The sequence below is a fragment of the Sitophilus oryzae genome, unplaced genomic scaffold (assembly GCF_002938485.1).
Source record: "Sitophilus oryzae breed Bouriz unplaced genomic scaffold, Soryzae_2.0 scaffold_484_pilon_pilon, whole genome shotgun sequence".
NCBI classification, from domain to species: domain Eukaryota; kingdom Metazoa; phylum Arthropoda; class Insecta; order Coleoptera; family Curculionidae; genus Sitophilus; species Sitophilus oryzae.
In genome coordinates, this window is record NW_022147067.1 from 225,257 (window position 1) to 248,029 (window position 22,773).

The 22,773-nt window shown below is 34.2% G+C and overlaps 3 protein-coding genes across 5 annotated transcripts; 2 read left to right on the forward strand and 1 right to left on the reverse strand.

Annotated features, from left to right (window-relative positions):
• The first annotated feature begins 1,572 nt into the window (after positions 1 to 1,572).
• LOC115886338 (facilitated trehalose transporter Tret1-like) lies at positions 1,573 to 4,446 on the forward strand. Its single transcript, XM_030905435.1, has 2 exons — positions 1,573 to 1,710; positions 3,075 to 4,446. Exons 1-2 carry the CDS (start codon positions 1,603 to 1,605, stop codon positions 3,828 to 3,830), a joined length of 864 nt encoding a protein of 287 aa, XP_030761295.1. The 5' UTR covers positions 1,573 to 1,602; the 3' UTR covers positions 3,831 to 4,446.
• Positions 4,447 to 10,201: 5,755 nt separating this feature from the next.
• On the forward strand, positions 10,202 to 10,534 carry LOC115886364. Its single transcript, XM_030905465.1, has one exon. The coding sequence runs from the start codon at positions 10,202 to 10,204 to the stop codon at positions 10,532 to 10,534; it is 333 nt and encodes a 110-aa protein (XP_030761325.1).
• A 2,176-nt stretch (positions 10,535 to 12,710) lies between these two features.
• LOC115886337 (facilitated trehalose transporter Tret1-like) lies at positions 12,711 to 20,703 on the reverse strand. 3 transcript variants are annotated; one of them, XM_030905431.1, is made up of 5 exons: positions 20,408 to 20,703; positions 18,342 to 18,562; positions 18,035 to 18,242; positions 16,043 to 16,185; positions 12,711 to 13,968 (listed from the first exon to the last, which is right to left on the reverse strand). In XM_030905431.1, the coding sequence occupies exons 1-5, from the start codon at positions 20,481 to 20,483 to the stop codon at positions 13,225 to 13,227; spliced, it is 1,392 nt and encodes a 463-aa protein (XP_030761291.1). In that variant the 5' UTR covers positions 20,484 to 20,703; the 3' UTR covers positions 12,711 to 13,224. The 3 variants fall into 3 exon arrangements, with proteins under 3 accessions (XP_030761291.1, XP_030761292.1, XP_030761293.1); XM_030905432.1 differs by lacking the exon at positions 20,408 to 20,703 and adding an exon at positions 20,234 to 20,388; XM_030905433.1 differs by lacking the exon at positions 20,408 to 20,703 and adding an exon at positions 20,292 to 20,384.
• Positions 20,704 to 22,773: the final 2,070 nt, after the last annotated feature.

The window sequence follows — 22,773 nt, forward strand, 5'->3', positions numbered from 1 at the left end:
CATTGCTGTGGCCTGGCACCCAGCATAGAGTAGCCTCGCCCTGACGCAGCCAGAACAGTGCTTCTCGACATTCCATCACAGTTTTCGATCTCACTGATTGCATGATGATGCTTCTTAAAGCGGTCAATCTGTCGGAGTACATCACTATATCCCCTATTAGTCTATCAGCAATTTTCTCTCGTATACAACTAGCCGCTTCCTTTATGGCGTAAATCTCTGCTTGTAGAACATTACAGCCACCCGATAATCTTAAAGATCGTCGGATGTCTAGTTCCTCTGAGAAGATGCGTATACCTGTGCCTCCTGAAGTTGCGGAAGCATCTCTGTAGACTGCTATCTCTTGAGTGTTTATTACTCGGTTGCTTTCCCATTCTACTCTTATCGGGATGCGAATCCTTATCTTTTCTCCAAAATCATGTTTGGTGAGCATATAGTCCGTTTTCTCGTTTAGCAAATGTGGACTCGTGTTCACCATGATTTTCTCTATCACTGGCAATTTCCTTGAGTGACCGTAGTTGGTCTGGTTCCACAGATTGGATTTCCTTAATCATAGAGCACCCTTAGCGGCCAGATCCTTCACGAGCCAGTCGATTGATTGCAAGTCCAGGATTGCTTTTAGCGCAGCTTGCGCTGCGTTGTTCCTTGCTCCAGTTGTACCTAGAGCTAATGTATGTGTAGCTAATCGCTGTACTTTTGTGAGGCTTTTTCTATTAGTCTCTTTAAGTACCGCTTCCCACCATACTAGTGCTCCATAAGTGATGATTGGTCTAACTATTGCATTGTATATCCAGTGTATAATGTACGGTTGCAGACCTCATCTCTTTATACTTGCCCCAATCGACCCATAATAAAGACAAATCCTGATAATTTCGTCCATTTAGGGGCATCGGTACAAAACGTCGAGAGCGCTATCTTGTAGCCCGTCCCTAATTATGCCAAAATCGACCCACTTTTTTCTTCAATGTCAAATCCTTATTTCCACCCTGATGAAGATGTAAACGAAACGTCACGTCGTATCCAACTTTGCAGAGTGGGACCCTGTGCACCTTCGCACACACCAAATTTGGTCGCGATCGGACGAGATCAACTTTTGACGTTCCTTACAACAAAACTATCACAGTGACATGTGTCATACACGGTCAAGTTGGCCTAAGTCCAATCTATTGACATAATATCAAATATCATATAAGTCGGACGATAAATATTAAAATAATAATTCTCATGTAAATACCTTGAAGCCGCCTTGCTAGCACCAGTCTGTATGGTGTATAATAACGCGGTCATATGTATTTTTTTGATTATTTCCTAACAAGATTAGTAATCACAGATATACTCATCCGGTCAATAGACGGCACTTTATCATAGGGTAATATCCCACTTCTGATGTAAAAAATTAGAAATATAAAACAATGCGTTAATCTACTTCAAATGTAAAGGAATATTGCATAAAATTAAATATAAGGGTAATTGTCAAGAGAATTATATTATTAGTACAGTTCTCTCGACATCTATCTATATTTGTTATTGTGATTGACAACTATTAAACATAATTTTTATTCTCTTTTAGGATCTTATTTGTCAATAAAAAATACTGCTTTATTAATGGCTGTGTTTCCCATAATTTTTTGGATCTGCTCTATGTTTATGCCCGAAAGTCCATATTATTACTTGATGAAAAACAAGGAAGAAAAGGCAAAACATTCATTAAAAGTAAGTTAAATATTAATTTAAATAGAGTTAAATTTTTAATAATTAACAAGTTTACTGGTTTCGACTGTATATTAGGGGCACTTGATTCTAGATAAAACTATATAAAGTTATTCATTACTAGCAGCAGGACATCAATTTACTAGCAGGAAATCTATTATTTTCCTCTAGGAGTTGCGAGACCTTGACCATGAAGGGCACGGAGAGCTAAACCTCAACCGTGGAAGGGTGTATCCATAGGAGGTAGATGTCCACTCCTCGGAAGATGAACAACTGTTGTTAGAAGACTAGCTTGCAAAGAATTGCTGAACACATATACCTGGGCATACGAGGCTTTGGGCCTTAAGCTGAACATCGATAAAACTAAAATCATGTACACTCCCCCAGAAAATCAAAACAGTGCTATAAAAATCTGAGAAGAACTACTGGAATAAGTAACGGAACTCAATTACCTCGGCAGTTTGATTTCGCAAAAGGCAAATATCGACTCTGAAATTCAGCACAGAATTAGCAACTAGAAGTTGCAACCCAGAGACAGCCTACCGAAATCTCTTCTTTACGGTGAGCTTGTAGAGGGTAAGAGAAAACCGGGAGGAAGCAGCGCACAATAGAACGCAATGGAGAACAATTATTATTGTAAACTCAGTTAACAACAACAACCAAAAAGTAAATAGGCAACAAAGTAATGAGATTTTTGAATGTCCGGAGTGTGGAAGAGAGATAACATCACGTATCGGGCTTTTCCGTCACAGAAAAGTTCATGAAAGAAAACGCTCTCGTTTTTTAAATACATCAAGGGCTACGTCGAAACACCGGCACAGACACCGGTTCCCATTAGAACACCAAATTTAACCGACGTATGGCGATACTAGTGGATGGACGGGTGACCGGTTCGAAACTCTGTATCGTGCTGTTGTCCAAAAAAAAAGGCAAAAGTGTAAAATCTATTGACACACACTGCTCATTCACGCCGCGCCGGTTCGTGGCCGGATGAGATCGGATATCTCGTGAGTAAGAGTCGATTTAAACACTTGCCAAGTCGGTAGGCCATTGACCATGATATGGCCGAGGACCGCGGTTCGGATTCCGCGTAAACAACGGGCCGCGTATGCTCCGTCCAGATTAGCCCTGGCAGTAAAAAGAAGACATTAACTGAAATATTTACTTTACTTTTTTAAATACATCAAGCATCCAAAACCTGTGTTTCCATCGTAATTTCAGTGCCTAACCGAGTCGGGCGTTCATAGTGGATTTCCTGCTCAACTGATACGCTCTTCATTTTTCTTTTTTCTTTAAATGTTCTACAGAAAAAAAAATATTGCGTCAATGTTGAAACAAACTTACTCTAGTTTCTTTTTTCTTTTTAGATTTTAAGAAGAAAAAAAGATGTTGAGACGGAGTTTGACCAATTAAACATATTCCTTCAAAAACAGATGTCCGAAAGAGGTACTTTTAGAGACCTATTCTGCATTCCATTAAACCGAAAAATTTTAATACTGGTGACCCTATTAAGAGCCTTCCAGTTTTTCACTGGCTACATGGCTTTTACATCCTATATTCAACTATTAATTGTACAAACTACGAACTTTAGCCCAGTTTTTGGTTCTTCTTTACTAATTGTATCTGGAATTATCATTATGACCCTGGGCTTGTTCTATATAGACAAAATTGGAAGAAGAACTTTATTTCTTGTTTCGATGGTTTTGTGTTTCTGCGCGCTTATTTCGATGGCGGTATTTTTATCCATCCACGACTATACTAGTATAGATGTATCATCCGTATCAATTTTGCCTTTGGTGTTTGTGATAGCTTACAATGTTTTTTATTGCGGTGGGCTAGGAATTGGTGTTAATATTTACATTGCGGAGGTGTATCCTAGTAACATCAAAGCAAAGGGTCTTGCGATAGCAAGTTTAGTATATGCTGTTACTCTGATAAGTAGTACCAAAGTTTATCAGTTTACGACGGATTATATAGGAGCATCAGTTCCATTCTATATATTTGCTGGAACGACTATAGTTGGAATCGCTTATATTTATTTCTTTATTCCTGAAACGAAAGGGAAAACATTAGAACTAATCCAACAGGAGCTGAGAAAGGGGAAAAAGTCGTCTATTATATGAAAATTCACCGCAAAATAAACTGTGCTAAACCTAATGTATCTTTTAAGGATACAAAGAGATTTATATTTGATGTATATACTGCATTTGATAATGCAAATACTGATAATAATTCGTTAATTTATTATCAGATTTATTGTCTGGTATCTTGGACTCTGGTCCCGATGATTTATTAAAGCAAAATAAGGCTTTGATTTTTATAATTATAATAATATTTAAACTTATATATACTTCAGAATGTGTAATAAGACTATAATTACTCATTTAAAGGTATGTTAATTTAGAAAATTGTACATTTCAGCATTTCAACCTAAACAAAACCATCGAATCAAAAATTAGTTCAATTTACAATTTACTATTGTTAAGTTTGTTGTTAAGTTTTTTCTTGTTAATGCTGCTTCTAATAATTAGTTAGTGTTATTAGTAATTTAGATCAATTTTAGAATTCTGTAGCAAACCAGTAAATATAATTTTCTTGTTTTGTATACGATTTAGAATGCAAATATTAAAAACATGTATTTGACGGTTTAACAATGTGATTAGTATTAAAAATTGTATAGAATTGGAAGAGAAAAAGAACTATTGTTGTATATAGATATATGTATATAATTATACAACTGTTCCGTGATATAATGAAATCAATGCAAATATATTATATTTTTTATATACGTGTAGTTTTTGAACCACTACCTGAAATAAAATACAAGATAAATTATTTAGATAATAAAAACATTACTAGAGATAATTTTATAAAATATGCACACATGGGGACCAAAATTATTGCATATAACGATATTTTTATTTTATTTTGGACCTAATATGATTCTTTTTACATTTTTGGACATATTGGTTTACTACACGACTAACTAATATAAAATTAAAAATCTAAGTGCAACTAGGCTGTTATCATAATTTTATTTCATAATGAGTGAAAATCAACAAAAACAAATTTCATTTTAAACAGAAAATATTGATTTGATGACAATTTAAATTGTTTCTCACGACTAATAGTCTGTATTGCCTCCTCGAGCCTCAACGTAAGCTGTGAGATGACGTGGTATGCTCTCAATTAAGTTGTCCAGAAGATGTTGAGGAATGGCTTCCCATATTTCGCGCGCAGCAATTTTCAATTCATTTAAGGTACGGGGGCGATTATTCCTTTTGGCAATATGGCGGTTTGGCATGTCCCAAGCATGCTCGATAACATTCATATCTGGAGACATCGGTGGCCACCACAGTTTACTTATACCCTTGCTCACAAAATTCGCAAACCGCTAAAGTGCGATGGGGAGGAGCATTATCGTCCAGTAAACAAATTCATCCCCCACTGCCCCTCGAAATGGACGCACAATAGATTCTAAAACATCTCTAAGATATGAGGCACCTGTCATTGCGCCATCAATAAAAACAAAACCTTCATGTTCGAACTTCATGCGTTATACCTGCCCATACCATACCTTGAAACGGGACACGGGGTTGAGCTGTATTCAAGCGTGCGCGTCTTCCAGACGCTCTCCAGACCAAAATTCGTCGCGAGTCTGACCCTAAGCCTATTCTTGTTTCATCGCTAAACATGACGAAATTCCAAATAGGTCCATTTGCTCTCATCTCCTCAGCCCATTGTAGTCGCGTAATTTTGTGCTGTAAATTAATGAGGCCTCCTTAAATGTAATCCTTTGTCATGGAGTCTTCTTGCTCTGGTCTTTCTTGAAACATTTACTCCCTCAAGGCGAGCTAACTCATTTTTAATAGCAGTACTAAAAAGCAGGGGATTGCGTCGTGCAATTATGGATATTTGACGGTCTTGCACAGCAGTAGTAACTCTCTTTCTACCTCTTCCAGGCCGGTCTGTACTCTCATTTGTTTCCTTAAATTATTTTAATATTTGCAAAACATCGCTTTGGTTAACTCTTACAATTTCAGCTATTGCAACTTGCCGGTAGCCGTGTTGAGACAGTGTTGCTATTCTGACTCTATTAAACTGTGAAATAATGTTTCTAGGCATTTTAAGGCCAAAACAATAGTTCTTCTGAACAAACAAATTTCTTCAGAAAACCAAGACACCACAAATAGAAATATCCAAGAATTTGTAATAATATTGGGTTTGAACGATAAACATTGTTTACCATATCTATTTTAACAAAAAAATGTTTATTACAGATTACCAAAGCTATGTATAAAAAAAGATTCTTTAAATTCCTTTCCGTATATTTTTAAACGATATATGCAATAATTTTATTTTGGCCATGTGTGTAGTTTTTTACTCTCAGGCTCAGCAGTGATGATCATGCATTGCAAGGAAACTGCAATATTAAAAAAGATAAAGATGTATAATTGTGCCTAAGAGTTAATATGTCTGTAAATATGCATATGTATAATACCAAATTTACCCTATATAAATCAGCTTATCTAATTATTCTCGAGTAAATAGAATCTCCATTGTCGTAGTATTTGTGGATATACAAAGTAAATTGGATACAAATTATTTATAAAAATATATAATACGTATTTGCACTGAAGCTAAATTCTTACCAAAATTCCAATATACTTGTACATTTTATTTGTCCTAAATTACAGTTATAGTTTTCTGCACATATACAGGGTGCTACAAATTCGAGATACGAACATTGGTATCTGGGAAACCGTAATAGATACGAAGATGGTTAAATTGGGGCAAAGTTGCTCCTTGGGATGTTCACGAAGATTCCATCAAAAAAGTTTTAAACGTTTTAAAAGGATTGCTGAGTTTTTTGGAAAAAAAGATTTTTTTGAAAATTTAATTTATTTTTTCTTCTAGTTAGTTTTTAGAAAATCAAAAAACTAATTGCGCATTCTCATAGCCGCACTTTATTAGGGCTCTCTGATAGTTATTTAGATTTTTAAATTAGCTGATAATTTGTGAGATACGAAGGTCAACTTAATTTTTTTTTAAATACGGACCTGCATTTTTATTACAAGTTTTGAAGGAACACGGTCTCCTGAGTACAATGATATGCCCCACTTGATACTTTTTTATTTTTGGTACCTTAACAATAATAAAACTATTTAATTATTATTTAAAATAATTGCAAGTCCAACTCTGTTTTTTTTTTTAATTATTTAATCTGATTATATTCATGGCAACAATATGATCAACCTTTATTAACATTGAATAAGGAAAATCGAGCAAAAAATGACATAAATTAAAATTGGTTGACGTATTCAATTGCTTTCGGCCACTTCCAGTTTAAGCGGAAATTACTACAACTTTTGATTTTTAAAATGACAATCAAAATCAAGATGGCTGGTGTCGTCATGGCAATTTGCTAGTGACAGTAGCTATTTTCAAAACCGACATTAGTTTATGTATTTTATTTACATTTATAACAGTTTACTTTTATTTAATTAACCTACTTTTATTTTATTTAATAGTTTAATAAGTAAGTATTTATTATTTTATCAAGAAAAATAAAGAAGTAGTTCTTTTTGATTTATATTACGATGACTTAGATATATTGGATTTTCTATAAGAGAACCAATTAAGGCAAATTCATTTTATTCACTTCCAATGACAGGTTTCTGCCTAATATGTTTTTGATATACCACCATCAGCTCTGCGAAATACGAAAACTAGTTTTTCAAAGGAACGCTTGTGAAGAAAACTTTTATATTTATTCCTTCCACCAGCAGATACTAATTCATTTTTCTTGATAAAATAATAAATACTTACTCTTTAACCTTATTGTAGGTAAATTAAATAAAAATAACCTGTTATGAATTTAAATAAAGTCCATAATCTAATGTCGATTTTGAAAATAGCTACTAAGTGTCACTAGAAAATTGCCATGGCGACACCAGCCATCTTGATTACAATTTTATTGAAAAATCGCTTTTTATTCAAAATTTGAGCCAGATAGGTATAGGAAACCCTAATATAGTTTGAAAGAGCATTGAAGTCTGCTTCAACTTATTTAAAAAAATATATAGTGTTGCATTTGAAATAACAAAGTTTTTATGTAAAATAGATATTTAAAATAGACCAGCAATTTTCGATACCCCTGTATACATTTAGGGAAGCAATCAAATTTTTTAGTAAAGTTTATTTCTCTGGCTTGAAAGTCAGCGCAAGAATTAATTCTGAAAAGTAATGTACAAGGTGTTGACAAACTTTTTTATTATAGCATGCATATTTAAATATCTTTAAATATCTCAAAAACCAAAGCTTTTAAACATATTAAACCCTTATAGTAAAAGCCTTATTTTATGTCCAAGAATCCAAAAATGAAATAAAATACCGGGTGTTCCATAAAAAAAATAAAACTTTGGTATGGATCTTAGTTCTGACACACCCTGTACATTTCAAAATCATTTTAAATTATGTACATTGCCTTCCCACATATACCCATAATATATTTTATTTCTTTTATTTCTACATCTTTCCGTTTTCGTATAATCACCCGAGGCGAATGAGGTGCGCCACCCTGTATATACCAACATACCAAATCTTATACCAATCAAAAAGTTATTGGGGTGAGCCACTTTTGAGACACACCCGATATAATGTATATTTAGCAGATAAGATATCAAAATATATAAAATAATTTGAATATTTGATGTTTCATCAAGGTTTCGTCCTTGAATGCAGATAGGAGATATTATGTATTTTACAGATAATACGTTCAAATAAAAATTACATAATACAATAGTCCCCAATGAGTCTAAAACACCCTTTCCACTTTGCTCGAAATGTTTCACGAAATATATCCAGAAATATTTGCTGGAAAATTTGCCAAACCTGCTGTGCTACTGCCCGGCACTGGAATACCGACGCTTTAAAACTTTAGGGCAAGGTTTTTTTAGAGGGACTAGAGGAAGCAGCCGATTCGCAAGGGATGCTCCACCGTGGAGGCTGTTAAGAGAATTTTGCAGCTCGCTGAGAGTGCAAAGGCTGGTGGATACAGGCACAGGGAGACCTGCCTGATGGTAGCCAGTGTTGTTACAATAGGTACAATTGTACTATTTTGGGTACATTTGATAGTCAAGGAGTACATAGGTACAATTGCAAGAAAAAATATACAATTCTTACTTCTCAAACCAAAACTAACCCAAACTTAAACCCACGTATACATATGCATTTTTAGACGAACGGTGATACGCGATGCGTGGATTTGAAATGCAGGTCGCTAGGAACAGAGGGTTTAATTCAGATCATACTCCTATGAGGTTGCATCCTCCTATCAGGTGGCATGCTCCTATGCGACCTGCATTTCAAATAATGCCAACGTGTCGGCGGCTATTAGTTTCGAATACCTTACTTAATCCTACCTGAACTCTGACTTCTGTCTTTAGACGTTAGACGTACCAAAACTTGGTAAATAAAGAGGGTAAGAGCACATGACACACATTTTTCCACTCAAAAATGTACAATTTCGACACCATTTATAGTACAAAAATTTCTGCCCTTGTAACAACACTGATGGTAGCTTTGGACGTGAAAAATGCGTTTAACACGGCCAGGTGGGACATAATTATAGAAGAGCTAGGAGAGAAGGAGAATACAGAAATATTTACTCAACATCGTTATTTAAGAGTTATTTCTCCAAACGGGTGGTTCTTACTGGGAGTGGTTACAGTAAGATAGTTAGTATGGGAGTTCCACAGGGGTCAGTTTTGGGACCTTTTTTGTGGAACATCATGTATGATCCGGTTCTCGCCATCGATCAACCCAGTGGCGTCTACACGATAGCCTTTGCGGACGACTTAGCCGTTGTGTCTATAGGTAAAGGTCTGGATGAAGCCAAGAGACTTGCAACGATACCCGCTGAAAATATAAGGCAGTGGATAGAAAGCAGAAGGCTAGAACTAGCTCCTGAAAAGACCTGTGTTTGCAGACTGACCGGCAGAGCAAAACTGGTAGGGGCTTTGGAGGTCAACATTCTGGGAGTACAAGTGCCAATTAAGGACGAGATTAAATACTTGGGCGTCTGGCTAGACAAAAATGGCACCTTTGTCTACCACACTCAGACAAAGGCAAAGAATGCAGCGGAGAGTGCAAGAGCCCTAACAAGACTCATGCCGCGCGATGGTGGCGCCGGCGATTGGGCACGCAGGATGCTGGCAACTGCACACGCGTCGGCTGTGCTGTATGCTGCACCCACATGGGTAGAAACCGCTCTATAGCTGGCAAAGAATGTTGACGCTCTAAACCGGGTACAGAGGACGGTGCTCCTGTATGTAAGTAGGGCAAACATGACAGTGTCCACAGAAGCACTACAAGTGCTCGCTGGAATAATGCCTTTAGACCTACAAGCAAGATATAGGAGCGAATCTTACGGGCTAGAAAAAGGTGCCATCAAGGCAAAAAAAGAAAAATTCCTGGAGCTGTGGAATAGAAGATGGCAAAGAGCGATCGGGGCGGATGGATTCGGCGCTGGATGAGCGGACATGGTACGTTCGCTGCCTACAGGCATCGCATCGAAAAAGCTGCCTCTCCTCACTGCGGAGCTTGTGGCGATGTAGAGAATGCCGGGCACGTACTATTGGAATGCGATCGACATGCGGCACTGAGAACTGAGACGGAAGCCATCACAGGATCTCTGACTGAGGGAAGCCTCATCACGGTTATGCTGCGTGATGAGCACTGCTGGAAGGCTGTTGACCAGCTGTGTCTCGATATTCTTTTTGAAGTCGACGAGGTAGTGGCCGCAAGACGTAATAGAACTATGTAAATTGTCCTGCATGGGCCCCTGTCAGTGATAATCGATTCTGTGATAATAAAGATTAAGTTTAAGCGAGCTACTAGAGCGATTCAACGTCGACGGAGTGACTAGTAAAGGTAGGAGTGGATGCATCCGTATGCTTCACGGCGATCGACATCCACTCCTAGCATAGGAGAGGGGTTTAGTGGGTATTATGCGGCTAATATCGCATTGTCGCATCGAGCCCCACACTACGGCGGTAAATCGCTTCCCCTCTTCTCTAACAAAAAAAAAAAAAAAGAGGAAGCAGCCGAAGCCAACATCAGCGACATTGGGAACCTTGCAAAGAGCTGGAAGTGCTTTAACGCAAAGAAAGAATGAGAGGAAGGTTTGGTAGAACAATAACATGGGTATCGCAATAGGCCCAAGGCCTCCGAGTGACGAATCAAACATGATCCCAAACCCCAGCAACCCAACCTAACCTAACTTATGGCTTATCTTTCATTTGATCGTCCTTTGTCTTATTATGTAAATATAAATTATTTCTTTCTGTAGTTTTCCGGAATAAGTGGAAAGTTGTGTATTAATATATAGATAACCGAAGTATATATGCACTGATCTACTAAAAAAGCTGAAAACAGCTGTCATGTTTATTTCCTGTTAAATTATATTTCCGGTCATTTGTATACGTGTAGCCTGTCGATATTCCCTGAGAGTTTCAAAAATTCAGCTGTAAAAAATTTCAACCAATAGAATTGCTGATGATCGAGCGATGCTGCTGATCGGCTTAGACCGTTGGAGGTGGGATAGGTATTATCATAGTGTATCGACGTATATTAGGTACTAAAATATTACAATATACCTACACAAAATATTCATTTGGATCGAATTTTTGGAATAATGAAGAAATAAATAAAAATGCAATAACTATTGTTAAAATAACTGTATTCTTTTATATATTTGACTTAGAAGTGGTAATAAGATTTACAAATATCTTGTGTGGAAAATAAAAGATATTGTCTATCAATATATTGTGTGCCATCTATAAAATAAATTCCATTATTAACTCGAGAAGACCAAAAGTATAAAATTCTTTTTTATTTAAATTTATGCACCATAACAAACGATGTCCAAATAATAATGCATACAGTAACATTTTTTTTGTATCTTTAAGTTAGTATTCGGCAACATTAAATCAGTTTTCTCTGCCAAAGTGAATATTGTGACATCGTCGATTTTTTTCCTTATCTTTCATATTACAATAAATATAATACGTGATTAGCATTATATTTTGGGTAATTATTACTACTACATATTAATTTTTTATTACTTATATTCTACTACTACATATTCGTTTTTTGTTATAAAATGATAATTTTGTCAAGATTCTGAGTTGGCATTTGTTAGCACTAATGCTTTGAGCTTATAATATGCAGTACATAATTATTTAGTTTTTTACTGTATATTTTGTTTAGATTCGAGTTATGAATAAAATAGGACTTGAAAACCTGAACTTTATTGGAGTAAAATAAAGTAATTGAATTTCCTGTTGGTTTATGTGATTCTCGTTAAATGATTTACCCCCCGCCCCCAATTGCTACTTAATTTACAAACAGAGATTTACACAGATATCAAAAAAGATTGCATACGATTATGTAGTAATATTTAGATCTATTAAGATTTAGATTATGTTGAATCCAATAATAATATTAATAAAAGTATATTGACAGTGAATAAGTAAATTTTACTAAATCAATGTCATAGACGTAGACATTTATGATTAAGAGTGATGTGATGAAGGTACATTATACAGGGTGGGTCTTAAATAAGTACAAATATTTGCAGGGCTGGTAGATCTCCATAAAAGAAACATATTTTCTTTTTTCCGTTTTTCAAATAAGTCCAAAATAACGAGTTATCTTACTTTGAAAATTTACAAAAAAAATGATTTTTTGCTTAAATTTTGAGAACCACTGTATCTTTTCTGGGTTTTATTTCTTGTAAATTTAATCTACTATTATGTTTTTTAACTAAAAACTAAAAAAAGATTTAAAAAAAAGTTTTGCCAAAAAAACTAATAATCTTGATCTGGGGTCGAAATATACAAGGTACCCTTAAAAATATTTGTGAGGTGCTCGGTGGTGTAGAGGTACAGGCTCTCGTCTACCAATCTCAAGGTGTGGGTTCGATTCCCACACCCGGCATTTCATCAGCCGACTATTTTTATTACAATAAAAATAGTTTGGGTACCTAGGTCGACTCAGCCTTAAATGAGTACTTGGGATTCACAATCCTAAGGTAATAATAGGCGGTTGAAGCATAGTGCTAGCATACGCTTAGCTACATTACCTTCCTTGTATACCGAACGGCTCTAGTATGGCAAGCTGTACCTTGCTACTCCCAAGGCGTTAAACGCTATATACGGGAGCTATTATTATTTAAAAATATTTGTACTTATTTAAGACTCACCCTGTATAACAGTCAAATATTTAAAAAAAATCTAACTTCTTTCCATAATCTAAAGTTATGTTTTGAGATCTGTATTATTATCCATACCCATCATTTCTCAAAATTTTGCATCTGTCATCACATTTTAATATTCGTTCTCTTTTTATAACTAAAATTAAAAGATGTAGTCAATGCATGTATCACAGACTTCTTATTTTTTTTTTTCAAATAAATATCTTAAACTAAAAGTTTCTTTACATTCACACTACAGATCACTTTCGTCTATTTCTCAGTTCATTTTGTATCATTCCTAAAGTTTTTCCTTTTGTCTCAGGGACAAAACAATAAATGTATATAACTCCAAGAACAGTAGTACCAGCAAAGATATAAAATGGTACTGATGCACCTACATAATCGGCAGTGAACTGATATATTTTAGTGCTGCTCGTGACAGTGAAAGCATACACTATGCTTGCAATTGCCAGACCACTTGCCTTGATGTTTGCAGGATATACCTCTGCAATATAAATGTTAACGCCTAATCCTAAACCACCACAGAAGAATATGTTGTACAATGTAACAAATATCAATGGCATATATGACACAGATGACAAATCTATAGTACTGTAGTCTCGAATAGTTAAAAATACAGCCATTGAAATCAGAGCTGCAAAACACAATACCATCGATATAAGAAATAGTGTTCTTCTTCCGATTTTGTCGATATAAAATAAGCCTGGGATCATGACAAGAATTCCAGCTAAAAAAAGCAAAGAGGATCCAAATACAGGGCTTAAGTTTGTGGTCTGGACTATCATTAGTTGCATGTAGGCTGTGAAAGCCATATAGCCAGTATAGAATTGAAAGAATCTTAGCAGTGTGACCAATATTAAAACTTGTCGATTTATAGGAATACAGAACAAATCTCTGAAACCACCTCTTGCCAACATCTGTCTTTGAACATCTAACGTTAATTGGTCAAATTCTTTTTCAATGTCGTGCTTTCTCCTTAAAATCTAGAAAAGAAAATATATAAATAAAAGGAAGGAAAAAGTATCCATTTTTTAATTATTTATAAAATTGCATGATGTAATTTTTTATGAACATATTTATTAAAATAGTTAGTTTTCAAAAGAAAGGAGGAAAAAAGTATTTATTTAGTACCATACGATTGAAAAATAACGATAAACAATCGATGATAATTTTGTCGTTAATATAGACGTTATTTACTTGGCCCATACTGCCAGATGGCCTTAAGAAGGTTCGAATAATTTATTTTTGTATTGAGTAAAAATTATTTATCTACAACCGTTTAATTATAACGTTTTTACATCACTAATTTTTTAGTATTTCAGTTACGTTATGAGATTAATAACACAACTAGTTTTTATAATAATGAAAAACAACTACGAACCTCTAAATATATTAATTTTTTATACAAATTCCTACTACTAATTATTATTATAAATATTAATAACATATTTTTAACACTTCTTCAAAATAATTCCTGCTGCTGATGATGATGATGATAATAGTGAAGGTCTAACTGAAAGGTCTAAGGTCTGTCTGGACTAAAGGTGTTAAAGGTAGGCGACTAACAAACGAAAATTAAAACAGCATTTTCTTATTTTTCGGTTGTAGATAAAACGTTGTACATGACACGTGCGTTTAAACATGATTACAATACTCGCTTAATCGTTCACACTCGTTGTTGTAATCATGTTCATAAACACACTTGCACTGTATATATATATAGTCTGTGAAACGAATAACTTTGAATTTGACAGTTCCTGCGGGCTTTTCTAGTGTTAATTTTATTAGGTTAGCAACTTGCGGCCATGCTAGGCCATGCTGATGCCATCTAATAGAACAGCCCCGGAGCGAGATTTATGACGTCACGCTATTTAGATACTACGGATTAACTATGTTGTAGAATGATGGAAAACATAATTATTCCTCGTATATGTAATTTTTAGGATTATATTCGACACTATTTTTTTCATATGACATAACACTGATGAAGGCTATAAACGTTAGCTATAACAAAAAATTTTAGAATAATTTTACATATAAAATGACAGCGATCTTTATTTTATAGCCATCGCTGACGCCTTTTTTTCTATGATATTGTATTATTTGCAAATATAATTTTTCGAACATTGATGCTTGCAAAATATACATATAAATTTTGTGAATGCAAATAATAATACATCACTATTAGTAGATATTGAATATTTTTGTTAAATTAGATCGATTTTCAAAAACCAAAATTTAAAATATATTTTACATATTACCCATTATCTTATGTACCTATTCATTATTTGTATATTGTAAAACATTTGATGCATTTGTATGGTTCATAGTTTATTTGTCAAAGTATTTATTACTATAAATAGGTATATATATTATATTTATTAACTGTATATTATGTATATTTCATGTAAACTATATCATTCTTAAAATACAAACCAAAAGTACGAGGAATAATTATGTTTTCCGTGTATTCTACAACATATTTATTAATCCGTGGTATCTAACTAGCGTGACGTCATAAATCTCGCTCCGAGGCTGTTCTATTAGAGACAGCATTGGTCTGATATTTAGAAATGTCAAAGGCTGATGACATTTTACTTTTGTCAATTATGACATTTTGCGTTAATTTTTGCAAGAAGAGGAAGAACTGTCACCTGTTTTATTATTTTCCTTTTCTATTTTACGAATTTAGAGTTACCTATCTGATTCGATCAGGCACTTATTTTAAAGAATATCAGTAACTTTTTGGATAGAGGGCTTTTATATTTGCCATGTTGGTAAAAAATAACGGTCAAAATTCAAAGTTATTCATTTTATAGACTATAACTATTTTATATGGCGTAGTTTAAAATTCGAAAAAAAAATTTTTATAAACATATTTTTGTGTCAGGAAACGTTCTATCCTGCTCTTTTAATATTTCTATAATTGTGTTAATTTGATTACTAAGTGACGTTACGGTGAGATCGGCATCCGCAAAATAATCATCGCTTGTCATTCACAGCCGTCTTTGACGCAGTTTTTTTTATCGTGTGGTACTAGTACGTATTTATACAAACCTTTAACGATTCCTTAGCTTTTTCAGGTTTATTCTTCATCAAGTAATAATATGGACTTTCGGGCATAAACATAAAGCATATCCAGAATATTACCGGAAATAAAGCCATTACTAAAGATGTTTCTTTTATTGTCAAATATGATCCTACAAAATATTTTAATGTTTCACTAATAAAATGTAGCTAACAAATTTTCACTATACCTGTACAGGGTGTCCCACAAATAAGTGCAAGTATTTTCACTGGTAGCTCGACTGGTAGTATATTCGCTCGTGAGATTTTTTGCAAAAAAAATATTGAAAATTTTATATTTTTCTGGACATTTTCCGGAAAATATTGAAAAACTTTTGAGTGTCGCTTGTTCAGTTTGGGGTAATTGTTATCTTCGAAGAAATGCAATGTTGCCACCTTTGTTAAGTGTAAAGTTATGGTTCTAGGTAAAGTGATAAACCGATGTAATCGAAGTCTCGTTTTTTCATATTAGGTAAGTTTTTTACTTTTAATCTGAATTTTTCAAGTCGTTTTTAAATCTTTCTAGTCAATGTGTCAACATTGGACGTAGAACAAACTGAGATTCTGGTAATTGTTTGGTATTTGCGACTTATATCGATTGCTGCCGGCGGCTCTCAAAATGTTACCATTATTTTTTTAAATTTTCGAAGTTAAATAACCCGGTTATTATCAATTTATTTTTAAAATGATAAAGAGAAAATATATTTATTTTAGCCAGATCTACCATCTTAAAAAAATAATACTTGCACTTGTTTCTGGGACAACATGTATAACAATTCGGAAACCTAGCTATTATCCTTATTATTATCCTCAGTACTTGTTAAAATGATTAATATAATTATCACAAGTTTACAAATCCAGGTCAACTTTTGGACCCGAGCAGATGAGAACGCAATTCTTAACGTTATTTGATGCCCTGAACTCAGATCTTCAATCCGTTTGTCAAGATTGGCTCTAGTTTTCGAGTTCGCGCATGGCAGTAGCACTACGCTCTTATAACGGCCCGGGTAGTTGACGCACGGTCAGTTAACGACGTTGATACCACTTGTAAACCCATAGAACGTTTTACTGCCACCTCTTCACATTAAACTTGGCCTTATTGAGAACTTTGTCAAAGCGCTCAATCGCGAAGGACCGGCTTTCCAGTACTTAACCAAGTTGTTTCCAAAACTGTCATACGCAAAAATCAAAGAAGGAATATTTGTCAGACATGATATTCGAAAACTAATGGCTGACGCAACGTTTACAAAATGTTTAACGCTTGATGAGGCAGCAGCATGGGCATCGTTTCAAAGTGTTGTTCACAACTTTCTCGGTAATCATAAATCACCGGATTACAAGCAAGTAATCGACAATTTGTTTCAAAATTACCACAAGATTAGAGCTCGAATGTCTCTCAAGACACATCTTCTGCATTCACATCTTAATTTTTTTCCACAAAACTTGGGCGACACGAGCGACAAGCAAGAAGAGCGGGTACACCAAGATATAGCGAAAATCGAAAGGCGATACCAAGGATTTTGGGACGAAGGCATGATGAGCGATTACTGTTCGACCCTAATCCGTGAAACAGATCCCAAGCAGTATAAAACTCAGAAAAACTTAAACTCAGTTCAACCTCTGTTCATTTCTGATTTATATTGTTTAATTCAATAAATGACCGTTAACGGTCAAAAATAGTAAAGTAAAGAATTTATTGAATATTTCGAAAACTATTACCGATCTTAAAAAATGGACTGCTGATTTGGATTCAGCTCCAAAAATTATCTTAGAAATTGCTTTTAGTTGCTCAGGTCCAAAACCGTGTATACTTGTGATTAGTAGCACAATATTTTCGTCTTAATATATTCGGAAAATAATATTGTATCTTAAATAACAAATGTAAAATTTATCTAGTAATTTTTTAATTAAAATATATTACCATATATTACCATTTATTAAAATATATTACCATATATTAAAATAATTACTATTGTTTCTTACCAGTGACGTTAACTGTGAGCATTCCTAAACAAATAAAAATTGTAGTAAAGCCTCCTAATATGCCGCGTACTTTTGGCACCACTATTTCAGCTATGTAGCTTCCTACAATTGCTATATTAGCTCCTTCTCCTATTCCACCAACTATTCTTGCAGCGTACAACATATATTTGGATGAATCGGAAAAATATACTAAAGTCGGTGAAATGATCTAAAAATAATAGTGTGAGACTCATTTCCATGATATATATTTATAAGAAAAAAAAATCCAGCTGCACTCTTCAGGCACAGTGAACTGTATAATATGTACTTGAGGTATACCAATACTCATAATAGTAGTTTTTCTACCAATTAAATCTGACAAAGATGAACCTAGGAAGCCACCAATTACATGGCCTAGACAACCAATGGTCGCTACGATAGATGCATCTTCTTGGCTAATTGGTATGGGATATTCGTCAGAGAGAAGTTTAACTAAGGAGGGGGCAGTCCATCCTTGGTATCCACCAAACATAAAAAATGTCAAAGAAGCTAAAACATGTTTTGGTTATTTATCCTATGGCATAAATCACAACTTATAAAGTATATAATATGCACAAAGAAATAGTCTGATCGACCATCAAGCATCTGTTAAATTAAAAAAACGTTTCTTGAAAAAATGTTGGGTTATAGGCCATTGGAAGAAAATTTTACAAAATAAAAAAGTATTTTATTTTGTAAACACCACTACGTTGAATCCAGCTTGTCGCCAGCTTGGAAGTGGCATTTTACAAAGTAAATAAATTTGCCTAACTGACAGAAAATGCTTTGCAAGAGGTTTCAAGAACCTTTTACCTTTCGCAGCAGATATACATTTATCATTAACCGTTGACATTTGAATTTAACATATTTTTTAATTTTGTAGATTTCTCTGTCAGAGGCCTTTTTCAAGAAATGTCGCTACAAAGGTACAGACATTATTTTTAATAAATTGTTTCTTGATGATTTCAAAAATAATAGTGATCGAGAATATCAAGAGATTTTATAAAAAACTGTCTAATAAAAAGTAAGAATTAAGTAATTTCGATTTTTTTACTTTTTGAAAACGTTGCTTACTTGTTAAAAACAGATCTTTTTTAAAAATTCAATATATGGGCGAGTCTTAAATAAGTGCAAATATTTTTGACTTGTCCTAATTGATCACATAGTCCTAATTGCCAATAGTACTGAAGAACTAGAAGCACAAATTGATAAAATAAATACAGCCAGCAATAAAGTGAGTCTCAAAATGAATTTAGCAAAAAGTAAAGTAATGTACAACGAACTAGGGGAAGGAAAAGACATTCTAATAAATATATAGTAATAACACAACACTGGAAATAGTAGAAGAATATATGTATTTGGGATAAATAATACATAGTTCGGGATCTCTCCTACCAGAAATCAACAGAAGAATTAAGTTGACATGAACTCAATCATATTCAATTCTAGAATGCCACTTTATTTAAAGAAGAAAACATTCGACCAATGTGTACTACCAGTCACAACCTATGCATGCAAAATCTGGATACTTCAAACGGATATCATAAGGAAACTGCAGGTCGCACAACGCTCAATGAAACGAAATATGCTGGAAATAACCCAGAGAGACCGTAAAAGAATAGAGTGGATACGACAAAAGACCTAGGTAATAGATGTCATCCCCACAGAGTCAAATACCTAATGGCAATGGGCAGGACTCCAGATGGCCCACAAAAATGACTGCATAATACCCACGAAGAATTAAGCGACCTAGAGGAAGACCGAACCTAAGATCGGATAATTTATTGACGCATCGCTAACAATAGACAACAATGGGCCCAACTACAAAGAGAGTATGTGAGGGAAGCTACACCATAATTGATATGGTTGAATAACCTCAAAAAGATGATGATGATTTTTAGGGGTGGAATATTTCGACCCCTGAACTGTTTTTTAGTTTTTAGTTAAAAAACATAATTTCTTGATAATATGGGAATATAGGTAGAAGATTAAATTTACAAGAAAGAAAACCCAGAAAAGATCAAGTGGTTCTCAAAATTGAAGCAAAAAATTTTTTTTTTAATTTTCGAAGTAAAATAACTCAGCTATTTTGGACTTATTTGAAAAACAGTAAAGAGAAAATATGTTTCTTCTATCGATATCTATCAGCCTTGACAATATTTGCAAATATTTCTGACTCACCTTGTAGAGACAGCAATGAACTTTTCAGCGATATACAATTGTTTGTTTGGTATTTTACCCTATAAAAGGCCAGTCAAAAAGTACGTAAATTTTTGATTTCCATTAAAATTTCCCTCTCAAACTGCTCCTTTCACATTGCCACTCTCTATATTATAAAAATTAAAAACTACTTACCTGAAATAGCTGCTAGATATTGCGTCAAGTGGCTGCCGTCATTTTTTTGTAATGATTTTTCTATAAATAATTTCATATTTGTTGTGAAAAATGATGAAACAATTCGAGTAGATGTATAAATTATTACACTCAACAGTTCTAAACTGTAGGTTAAAAAGAGAACGATACTGAATGAAGCACTACTAAAATACACTGACAAAAATTTATTGCTGGCATATAATTAAAAAAAAGATATTTGCCAATTTACTTAGCGCGATTAACAAATTTGCTTTATCATGATTTACTCTACTGGCAGACTGTCTGTTTCAAACTATTACATATTTTATATTATGGAAAAAAACAAGAAACAATTTGTACAGTGCTAGTTGGAATTTTCTAGAGTTTCCTTGAGCGTACTTGTCGTTATTTCTAAATATATAAATGATTAACATCGCAGAAATAGATAGAATAATATAATATTGTGTAATATTCTCTTAAAAAACAGCATTTAGTTAAATAAAACTGGGTTTAGAGTCCACTAAGACCAGTATTTTCAAGCGAATTCCTTTAGCGGGGCCTTAAAAATCCTTCATATTTCTTCAACTTCACAAAAAAATCCAGATCTTGTGAAAAATCCAGTATATGACCAATTTCTGTACACCAAAAGGTTATGAATGCCTCAATTACTCGAATATTGCCCCGTAATGCCCCTTTCCTACTCAACCATGCCCAACAATGCCCCGTATTGCCCAATAATGTCTCGTATTGTCCAACAATGCCACGTATTGCCCAACATTGCCTGGCAATGCCCCATAATGCAATATATATCTACCACTTTTCATTGCATGTGGTGAAAAGAGACAAATAATATTAAAAAGGGTAAACACTTTTTTATAGTTCCTACATAGTTCTTATGTATTTTATTGTCATAACAAATTACCTAAAGGCACAAAAACCATAATATTTATATTTTTTATTAAAAAACTACACATAACAGAAATATAAAAAATAAACTCGCTTTCGCAAAAACAACTTAGGACTAATAACACACGAATAGTTCATATTTATAGGTAGGTATAGAAACTGCAGACAGGCAACTTTTCCCTAATTTAACCGACCGTATAGCTCTTTCCATTTTGGAGATAGCAATAGTGGTATCGCTTAAAATGAACTCCCATATACATACTGCGATAATAACTACATACTCCGAAACAATAAACAAGCTGGCTGGAGCTAGAGCGTTGACCCGTTGCGCTGACGACTGCAAGCCGTTTGAGTGTTGGTCACGTAATGACGTAATCAAAGTGAAGGTGGGAGGAGTATGCGCGCGCAATATATTTAGCTTAAATATTGTACCACATTGCCCTTTCAATGCCTCATATTGCCCAACAATGCCTCATAATACCCCCGCAATGCCCCGCAATGCCCCACAATGCCCCGCAACACCCGACAATGCCCAATGCCCCGCAATGCCTGGCATTGCCCCGCACTGCCCGACAATGCCCCTAGGTTGTACACCACATTGCCCCATGTACTTACCCCCTGGAAAAATCACTAAAATTCTGTATTTTATCTATTTTACAATTGGGAGAAAATTTTTAAATACTTATTTCTGGTAATTTTTGGGCACAGATGTATTTCAATAAACTTTTTATTAAAAGAAAATAACACGATGAGAAATGCTGCGATAGATAATTATCAGCAATAAAGTATGTTTCAAAAAATTCATTGCTTACAATGACTGGTTCAATAATTAATCGTACGAGACGCCATGATTTGTGCCATGATCAGCTGAATAAATTTCAGCTGTCCAAAATTGTTCAAATTTGGCACGTGTATTCAGAGAATGTAGAATGTTTAGGAGGTTAAGTTAATCACCGGGACCTTACAGATCATTTGTGTGTTCCCCTTTCTTGAGTTATAACGATTTATAACTCATCATATAGTCTCAGGGCTTTAACAAAAGCAGTATCTGAGATGGCTCCATAGAGACCAGCTCTACGTCCTCAACATCAGCCGTACCAAAGTTCATGGCACGAATGGTCGTCGTCTCGGCGCACTCAGTGATAAGGTGTTCTGGTGTTTTCCCATTTTCCCCACAGAATCTGCATTTAAATTGCATCATATTATAAAAGTCTAAAAATAAAAAAATATATTATAAAAATATTAATATTATTAATATATATATATATATATATATATATATATATATATATATATATATATATATATATATATATATATATATATATATATATATATATATATATATATATATATATATATATATATATTAAATTGCTTGAAATTACTTAAACTAATAATGAATTTATTTCTATTCCCTCTTAACTCGTCTTGAATCACACCGAAGGTTTTACCCTTAGTTT